The sequence below is a fragment of the Martes martes genome, assembly GCF_963455335.1.
Source record: "Martes martes genome assembly, chromosome: 10".
Lineage (NCBI taxonomy): Eukaryota > Metazoa > Chordata > Mammalia > Carnivora > Mustelidae > Martes > Martes martes.
In genome coordinates this window covers 10,477,936-10,487,154 of record NC_137898.1, presented here as the reverse complement: position 1 = coordinate 10,487,154, position 9,219 = coordinate 10,477,936, and the positions used below count along the sequence as shown (strand labels likewise).

At 56.8% G+C, this 9,219-nt stretch overlaps 1 protein-coding gene across 1 annotated transcript in view; it reads left to right on the top strand.

The window, feature by feature from the left end:
- The first annotated feature begins 337 nt into the window (after positions 1-337).
- The window catches only part of TMEM132A (transmembrane protein 132A), a 12,391-nt gene continuing 3,509 nt past the window's right edge, over positions 338-9,219 (top strand). Inside the window, exons 1-7 of the mRNA XM_080815191.1 lie at positions 338-471; positions 2,886-3,100; positions 3,342-3,560; positions 4,311-4,642; positions 5,906-6,055; positions 7,097-7,295; positions 7,393-7,536. Coding sequence (XP_080671317.1) covers positions 372-471; positions 2,886-3,100; positions 3,342-3,560; positions 4,311-4,642; positions 5,906-6,055; positions 7,097-7,295; positions 7,393-7,536 — 1,359 coding nt within the window. The 5' untranslated portion in view covers positions 338-371. The remainder of the gene's footprint in view (positions 472-2,885; positions 3,101-3,341; positions 3,561-4,310; positions 4,643-5,905; positions 6,056-7,096; positions 7,296-7,392; positions 7,537-9,219) is intronic.

Below are 9,219 nucleotides of genomic sequence, written 5' to 3'. Positions count from 1 at the left end.
GTGGCTGTTTCCTCCAGGGGCAAGAGGGAGGCAGCAGAACGCCTCGAGGCCCTCTTAGTAAGGCGGGTCAGTCTCCAGGGGAGCGGCCTTCCCGACCTCAAGCGCGGGGGCGCTCGGGGCTTGGGGATCCGTGGGGCACTAGGACCCGGCGGGGCGGAGGGGCAGCCCCTGTGCCGCGCTCCCTCCCTCCCACCCGCCTGCTCCTGCTCCCGCTCCATTGTCTGGGAGCTGCGGCCGCGGGCAGGCGACCGGGCAGGCGGCGGCGGGGATCCAGCCGGCCGGGTCCGGGCGGCGCGGAGCGGGCGCGGGAGATGCCGGGCGGACGGGGGCCACCTGAGCCACCCGCCTAGTCCCCGCCCTCCGCGGGAAGGATGTGCGCCGGGATGGCAGGGCGCGCGGCAGCGGTTCCCCGGGGGCCCTGCGGCCCCTGGCTCTGCCTCCTGGTGGCCCTGGCCCTGGACATCGTGAGAGGTCAGCGGGAGGGGAGGGGATGGGCGGGACCCGGGGCGGCTAGGGCCCGGCCGGGGCCGGTCTAGAGGGATGCGGCCAGCGGGGAGCTGCGGGTTCCCGGGCTAAGCCCAGAGCGGGTCGCCCCGCAGCTTGCCCTGAGGACCGGAGGTCTCACCCCCCCCCCCGCCCCCCAAACGGATCTTCCCTCCAGTCGCGTTCCTCTGTTGCTTCCCTCACTTCCAGAACCTGGCAACTCTTCCTAATCCAGGACCAGCCGGTCCGGGGCTCTCACCGCCAGCCCCCGCACATTCCACGAGCTCCACCTCCCGCCTGGGCATTTAACCCGGCTGCCCCTGGTTCAGGCGCACCAGCTCCCTAATCTGCTGTCCACAGAGCTGCACCCAAGTGGTTCCTAGTCACCTCCCCTCACCCACTCACCCACCATCGACCCGCCCCCACGGGCATGGGAAGCAACAATCCCTTTGCTGGGACCTGCGAGGTGCGTAGCCGCCCTCCCCTTGCCCCCAGGAGCGATCTGACCTTGGAATCTCCCGGGATTGCCCCATCCGTGCCTTCCTGAATTCTGTGGAGATCTCTATCACTGGAGGAAGGGGGAGCGATTCCTGAGTGCCCAGGATGGGGGTCAGACCAGGCCGATGACACCACAGAACTGGATGGACGGGTTGGGGGTGGCAGATAGTGAGGCTTTCTCTAGTCCCCTCACTCTCACCGTGAGAGTTGAGCTCTCTGAGTGCTGGGAGTCCGTGGGAGTCAGGCCACAGAGCATCTTGTAATCATCCAGGCAGTCGAACAGGAAGAGGAACGGAGGTCAAGGGCTGCCCCCAGGAAGCCATAGTCACTCACCTGTTAACACTTGGGGGCAGGATGTGTGGACTGTCTCAGTTACAAGCTCCTTGGTGGGGAGGGTCTTGAAAGAGGTTGAAACCGTGAAGTGCCCCAGCCCAGGATGGGGCAGAGAGGGAGCTGACTCTAGGGCTGCTTTCAGCCACCTGCTCCCCTCCCCGGGGGACCCAGCAGGAGCCCTAATAACCTCTTACACAGAGAGTTGAGGGAAGCCTTGTCACATCCATTATTCAGTAGCGATAACCCCTCCTCCAGACTGCACGCCACACTTTACAAAGCCCTCCCCTACTCACAGTTGTCCCTAAATGCTCATTCTACAGGTGAGGACTCAGGCTCTGAGATGTTAAATGACCCAGGCTTTATTGAGGCAGAATTAAGATGTAAACGCAGTCCTCCAGGCTCCCAGAACATCCTGTCCAGGGAGAGCTGCCCAGCTTGGGGGATTCAGGAACAAGTCCCCCTGTCAATAGACAGGAAGACAACCAATTCAGATGAGGCAATTAGGGGACTGGTGGGAGGGCAAGCAATCAAGAAGGGCTTCCTTAAGGAGACAACATGACCTTAAGGGCGAGGGGAGAGACCCACAGTCTGGGGAGTGAGGCTGAAAGTGCTCACCCTTGAAAACAGCCACGGGGAGGAGAAGCAGGGTATCCCTCTGGGTGTAATTGCTGAGTTCTGACTCCCAGGTTCCCCACTTTCCAGCTGGGGGACCCCAGGCAAGTCCCTTAACCTCAGCCTCATCTTTCACATCCATAAAATGGAAATCATAGCAATAGAACCTAGTTCTCAGAGTTATTACACAAATTGAAGAGTTAATATATGTAAATGTCTTAAATAGTCATCTGCATATAGTTAGTGTCCGAAAATGTTTATTATTACTAGGGCTAACTAATAGTCGGTACAAACCAAATACGGTCTTAGGAGTCCTTTGTCCTACTCATTGAATATTTTGGCTCTCCCCAGGGTCATGGTTCCCCCCTCCCCCAAAGTCCCAATCCCAATCCCATTTTTGCACTCCGGTACCCAGTTGGGACAGAGAAGAAGGGAGCAAGCTTAGGAAACCAGTGTGGGGTTTCCATGGTGATGATGGAAGAGGAGGGAGGGTGGGTGCCCAGATAAGTCTGGCCAAGGACCCAGGGACAGAGAAAGAATCTCTGCTTCTACAAAGCTCCCCGCATCACCATCTCACTACACAGACCCTGTCTGGGGAGAACTGTGCCCCACAGATGGCTTGATACCAGAGGTAAGTAGGTAGAGGGCAGGAATGGGGAGGGGATGCTGAGAAGGTTCTCCTCAGGGAAGAAGGCCTGAGCCTCTGGAAGGTAGACAAAGGAAAGGTTTGGAAGCTGGCATCCGGTCCAGGATATACATTCAAATCCTGGTCCTGTCTTGTGCTACCATCCATTTCCCCTTCTGTGAAATGGGACAACTTTGCCTACATCCTGGGGGGATGGGACATTTCTAACCTTTTCTTCCAACACTGCCCACCAGTACTGTGCCCAGGCTGGAGCTTAGCTCAGCCCTGGCCAGCTCCAGAGTTGTCATCCTCTCTACGCCTTCTCCTTCTGCAGTGGGCTGTGACCAGGACCCCCTGGGCCCCGTCTACCTGCCCGCAGCCCTGGAGCTCCTTGACGCCCCTGAGCACTTCCGTGTGCAGCAAGTGGGTCGCTATCCACCCACCAACTCCTCCCTGGGCTCCCGATCTGAGACCTTTCTGCTCCTGCAGCCATGGCCCAGGGCCCAGCCGCTTCTCCGGGCCTCCTATCCACCCTTCGCCACTCAGCAGGTAAGGAGAGGACACCAGGAACTGACTTCCAGGCTAACAGGACTCAGAGCTGAGGTCTGCTTGTGCGTGGCTCAAGGCTCTTCCCCAGCCCCAACTGTGCTCCACATTTTCCAGAGGGGGAAACTAAGGCCTGTAAATGCTCTCTTCTGCCGCACCAGGCCTGGAAGGCTGGGATCCCCTTTTTCCAGGTCTTGCTTCCCTGCACCCCCTGTTTTCTTGAGCAACCCCATTCTCCCTCCAGGTGGTCCCGCCACGGGTCACTGAGCCCCGCCAACGGCCAGTGCCCTGGGATGTACGGGCTGTGTCAGTAGAAGCGGCCGTGACTCCGGCGGAGCCCCATGCCCGAGTCCTCTTCCATCTCAAAGGGCAGGATTGGCCGCCAGGGCCTGGCAGCCTGCCCTGCGCCCGGCTCCACGCCACACACCCCGCAGGCACTGCTCACCGCGCCTGCCACTTCCAGGTGAGTGGGCGGGCCCTACCTAGGCCGGCCCTTCCTGCTGTGCCAGCCAGAGGGTAGTCCTGGGCTAGGGAAGAAAGAGCTTACCCCTTCTGGGTGGTTTCAGAGTCCCAGAGAAGCTGACTCCATTCCTGCTCTGCTGGCTTTCATGGGGACCCTTTGAAAGGGTTATTGAGGGCCCCTTAAGGAAGTTGGGCTATTGTATACGACTTTGGACAAGTAACTTAATTTCTGTGGGACTCAGCTTCCCCATCTGTAAAATGGGGTGATAATAAATCATACTTCATATGGAGCTGGAATAAAGAACAAATGAAATGAGTGCAATAGCTTCGTACAATGCCAATGCCTGGCCCAGAGTACTCCCTCAGCAAGTGTCTGCATTATTGTTAGAATTACTTTTATAATTGCATCTTGCACTGTTTTGACGCCGGGCTCAGGAATCCACCAGGGAGAGGTATTTTGCGGGCTTCGGGATTCTTCGAAACCTGAGATGTAGTCCAGGTGATCCTGGGGCATTGTTAGGGGGAGGCATTGGGATTGGCTCACTTTGGAATGAGACTGTCCCCCAAAGTCGAAGTGTGGCTTTTGGACGGGTTGGGAGACCCAGCCCCAGTCACTGTGTCACCTGGGACATGTCTCTGGCCCGTGCTGGTCTTGCCTTTCATGAACGCCCTACAGTTCTGCGTTTCCTGCTGTGGGTGCTGGAACCCACTCCCGTGCCCCGGGTCAACCATGGCCGTTGTGTGTTTGCAGCCCTCCCTAGGTGCCTGCGTGGTAGAGCTGGAGTTTCCCTCCCACTGGTTCTCCCAGGGCTCCACCACACGGGCCGAGCTGGCCTACACGCTGGAGCCCGCCGCTGAGGGCCCTGGGGGCTGTGGCCCTGGTGGGGAGGAGGACCCCAGGGAACAGGCCCTCCCAGTGGGTGGTGTGGAGCTGCGCCCAGCGGACCCCCCGCAGTACCAGGAGGTGCCCCTGGACGAGGCGGTGACTCTGCGGGTGCCTGATGTGCCCGTGCGGCCCGGCCAGCTCTTCAGTGCCACCGTCCTACTTCGGCACAACTTCACAGCCAGTGTCCTGACTCTGCGGTGAGTTCTGGGCTCCTGGAAGGGTTGGGGAGGAGGGACGGCGGTTTGGAGGCAGGAACCTCTGCAGGGAGACTAGACAGATGCTTTCTCCTTTAGGGGTCCTTTCTGGAATCCTTGATCTCTGCAAACATGGGCCCACCCCAGTCTCTCCAGGCCCGGCAAGACCTGGCCATGGGCACAGCCCTGAACTCGGAGACAGAAATAGGAAGTTCCCCTTCCCCTGGCTAACACAGCCTGCTTCATAGGGCAGCTGTGAGGCTCCGGGGAGGGAAAACAGGAGACGACTTGGAAACTGGAAAGTGCAGTGCCTGGGAGTGGCCAATGCTCTAATGCCCCAGGAATAGTGTTTGCTGCAGTCAAGTTCATCTGCATGTTCTCCTGCCTGCTCCCTGACTGCACGTCTCTTCTCACTCCTCCCCACAGGAAGGCCCTCCTTTTTGTGTCCCTCCCTGCAGGAAGTTCTCCCAAAGTGGCCCCCCAACCCAATTCCCCTGACAAGGATTTGCAGAGTATGACTCTCCTCTCCCATGTTTGGGTTTGTGGGTGTCCTGTGTCAGGTGCCTCTCCCACCCTCCTGTGCCCACTTGCACACTCATTAGATCTTTCCCAGACACTTAAAACATGTGTCTCCCTCTAGTCTGGAGCTACAGAGAGGAGCAAGGCCGAGTCCCCACCTGGTACTACGGGGCCCCCCAGCGGTAGGGAAAGGAGCTATATGGCACGCACTGGATTATGTGCTCCGGTGGAGGTCCCAGGTGTGGTGGGGCCTGGGTGAGGGCTGGAGGGAAGGGGAAATTCATCCTGCACAGGAAAAGCTTTCTAAGGGAAACAGTATTTGAGTTGCTGGAGGCTTGAAGAATGGGCAGTCGAAAAAAGGAAGGGCAGGGTGGGCTGAAGGCACAGCCTGAGCAAGGACTGAGGTGTAAATGAGCGGTGCGGGGGCAAGAACTTTCGGTGTAGCTGAAGCAGAGTGACAGAGGGATGTCACAGCTGAAGACAAAACTTCACCAGGTCCTGGAGGGCTTCGATGCCTGGATTAGAGTTGACCTTGTGGGCAGTGGGTCTTTGAGGCAGGGAGAGCTCTGTGTCCTGACCTGCACTGAGATGGGGTCCTTCTGGACCGGAGGATGGTGAGCAGAAGATTCAGAGCGGTGTTGGGGAGCCCAGACAGAAGGCTGATGTCTTTCGACCCTTGTGCCCCTCCTCATTCAGTCCATGGTTCAGCACCGAGCTTGACACACTGGGCCTCTGTCCCCTTCCCAGGATCAAGGTGAAGAAGGGGCTGCATGTGACAGCTGCCCGCCCAGCCCAGCCCAGCCTCTGGACTGCCAAGCTGGACCGCTTTAAGGGCTCCAAGCACCATACAACCCTCATCACCTGCCACCGTGCCGGGCCCACAGGGCCAGACTCCAGGTGGGCAACCCTTTCCCTGGGCGCCAGAGAAAGGAGAGAGCAGATTTTTTTCTGGGGCCCAATGGAAGGGGGCTCCCGGGCTGCCTCCCTCCCTATTCCCACCTAAGCAGCACAGAGCAGATACTAATTCATTTAGCTACTATGTATCCATGTCTGGGTACAGTGAAGTCATTCAGCTACTGTGTATCCATGCCCCGGTACAGCAAGTGTCTATGATCTAGTTCCAGGGGATGCCAGCCCATCCTGACCTCTCAGTGACAGCCCTCACAGCTGCCACCCTGTCTCCCACAGCCACACCAAATGGGTCCCCTTTTCTGGGCCATTACTATTTCAGAAACAGCTCAGCTCTGGTTAAACTTTATGAACTCGTACTGGTGTTCTGATCCTGGGCCAAGGCCATGACTGTGGTAGCTCAGGTTTGAATCCTGCTTCTGACATTTTGGATGAATAACCACGGGCAAGCTGGTTAACCTCCCCCAATAACTCCTGCTCCCGACCAGAGCCTCAGTTTCCTCACCTGTAAAGTGGGGATAGGGTCTGTGAAAATAAAATATATAGCAAGCACCCAGCCAGTATTTGATCAAAGGCACCTGTAAGGGTTATGATTCAGGGGGTCAAGTTCCAGTCCTGGGCCTTAGAAGTGACTCTTCCTCCTGGGTAGAAATTTACCCCAGCTGCTTTATGCCTTCCCCCACCACCCAATGGCTGTGGAAGGTGGATGTTTGAGTGGAGGGGGAGTTGGGAGGCAGGAGGGCAAGCAGGCTTTCCAGGGAGGGTGGCAAAGTGGCTACATGGATCTTCTAGAGGCCGAGGGTGTATGAGAGCTGGGGGTCTGGAGCCGGGATGCTTGAGTTTAATCCCAGCCCTGCCACTTTTCACTCTGTGACTCTGGGCAGGTTATGTGACTTCTGTCCCTCCGTTTTCTCCCCAGCAAACTGGGGGTTATCATAGGACCTAGCTCACGAATCTAGAAGTGCTGACAACAGCACCTGGCCACTAGCAAGTGCTCAGTCTCTCTCTCTCTCTCTCTCTCCCGGCCAGCGACCCCCTCGAACTATCAGAGTTCCTGTGGGTGGACTTTTTGGTGGAGAATGGCACGAGTGGGGGTGTGGCCGTCACTCGCCCTGTCACATGGCAACTGGAGTATGCAGGCCAGGCCCCCGAAGCAGAGAAGGACAAAATGGTGTGGGAGATCCTGGTGTCAGAGCGGAATATAAGAGCCCTTGTCCCACTGGCCAAGGTAAGGAGTCCCCTCCTGTGCCTGGCCAGGCTTGGGGCTAAGTGAGGGGAAGAGCTAGGGGCTGAGCTCCTCCTGCACCCCTCCCACCCACCCCCAGGCCGAGGAGCTGGTGAATACAGCTCTGTTGACTGGAGAGCCGCGCCGTGTGCCCGTGCGCCTGGTCACTGTGGACAGCGGGGGGGCGCTGGTGGAGGTGACAGAGCAGATCGGCTGTGAGTCAGCCAACACCCAGGTCCTGCAGGTGAGTAGCGTGAGCCAGCCCTGTGTGAGTATACCCTCGTGTGCACGGGGGTGCACGGACCCCTTCCCCACTCGGGTCCCCAAGAGAACAGCTGTTTCTTCACACCAGAAACCTCGTGGAGGTAACCACAGATTCAACTTCATTCGTTCCCACCACCTTCCTCCACAGTCAGGTGGGAGCTGTGTCGCCCCAGCAGCCCCAGGTTAGGCACCTCCACGTTCATTGACAAATGATCCGATGTGGGAGAGTTAGGAGTGCATACTTTGGAGGCATGTGACTGGCTCAGTCGGTAGGCCATGTGACTGTTGATCATGGGGTCCTGAGTTCAAAATGCATGTTGGACACAGAGCTAGAGCCTACTTAAAAAAAGAAAAGAGGGAGAGTATATATGTTGGGACCCACAAATTTTAGTTTGAAACCCATCTTTGGGGGTGCCTGGGTGGTTCAGTTGGTTAAGCATCTGCTTTCAGCTTAGGTCATGATCTGGGATCCTGGAATCGAGCCCCACATTGGGGTCCCAGCTCAGTGGGGAGTCTGCTTCTCCCTCTCCCTCTGCTGCTCCCCCTGTGCTTGTGCACTAGCTCTTGCTTTCTCTGTCAAATAAATAAATCTAAGAAAGAGAGAGAGAGAGAGGAAGAAACCCATCTTTGTTATCAATTAGCTGTGTGATCATGGGCAAGTCTCTTCACCTCTCTGAGCCTGTTTTCTAAGCTTTAAAATGGGAATATATTAGACTGTTGTAAGAATTAGAAGCTCCCAGAGGTGACTGGGTGGCTCAGTTGGTTAAGCATCCACTTCTTGATTTCAGCTCACGTCAAAATCTCAGGGTCGTGAGATTGAGCCCCACATCTGGCTCTGCTCCGGGCATGGAGCCTGCTTAAGATTCTCCCTCTCCTTCTGCCCCTCCCCGACTCTCTCCCTCTCTTAAAAAAGGAAAAAGATGAATTAAAATCACCCTAAGACACTATACCCGTGGAGAGCAGCCGCTGAAGCCACGGCAGCTTTTAATGTAATGTGATATTTATAGGATGCTAAAAACGGTAATTATTAGAGCCTTGTAATGATCCATGGAATAAAAGGCTAGACAACTTTCTCCATTTTGAAGTTCTAAGAGGGGAAACACAGAGCCTGCATTTCCTAAGTCCTGGCTGCCTGACTGGAAAAGATGTCTTGCCACTTACGACGGCACTTTGGCCCTACGTGAGTGACTCCCTCCTGAGGGCTCTCGGGTGGGTAGGCCTGTCTTGCCTCTGCCCACCTTCCTGCAGTTGGTTGCCAGGCGGCTCCCACACAAAAGTCAGAGGTCCACCCTAATGAGGAGCCAGACGTGTGGGTTTGAACTCTCCACTACCAAGAGAAAGATTTTGTTGTAGGCAAATAGCTGGTTTCCCCAGCTGAGCCCTGGGTGAACTTGGGGAATGGCTGGTTCCTCCAGATTGAATCTTGGAGGCATGATGAACCACCCCCCCCCCACTTTTTTTTCAAGATTTTATTTGAGAGAGAGCATTAGCAGGGGCCAGGGGCAAAGGCAGAAGGAGAAGCAGGCTCCCACATGGGGCTCAATCCCAGGACTCTGAGACCATGACCTGAGCGGAAGGCAGACCCTTAACCGACTGAGCCACCAGGTGCCCCTTGGTGAAATCTTCCTACTCTAAAGACACGCCAGTAAAACGCAGGATGAAT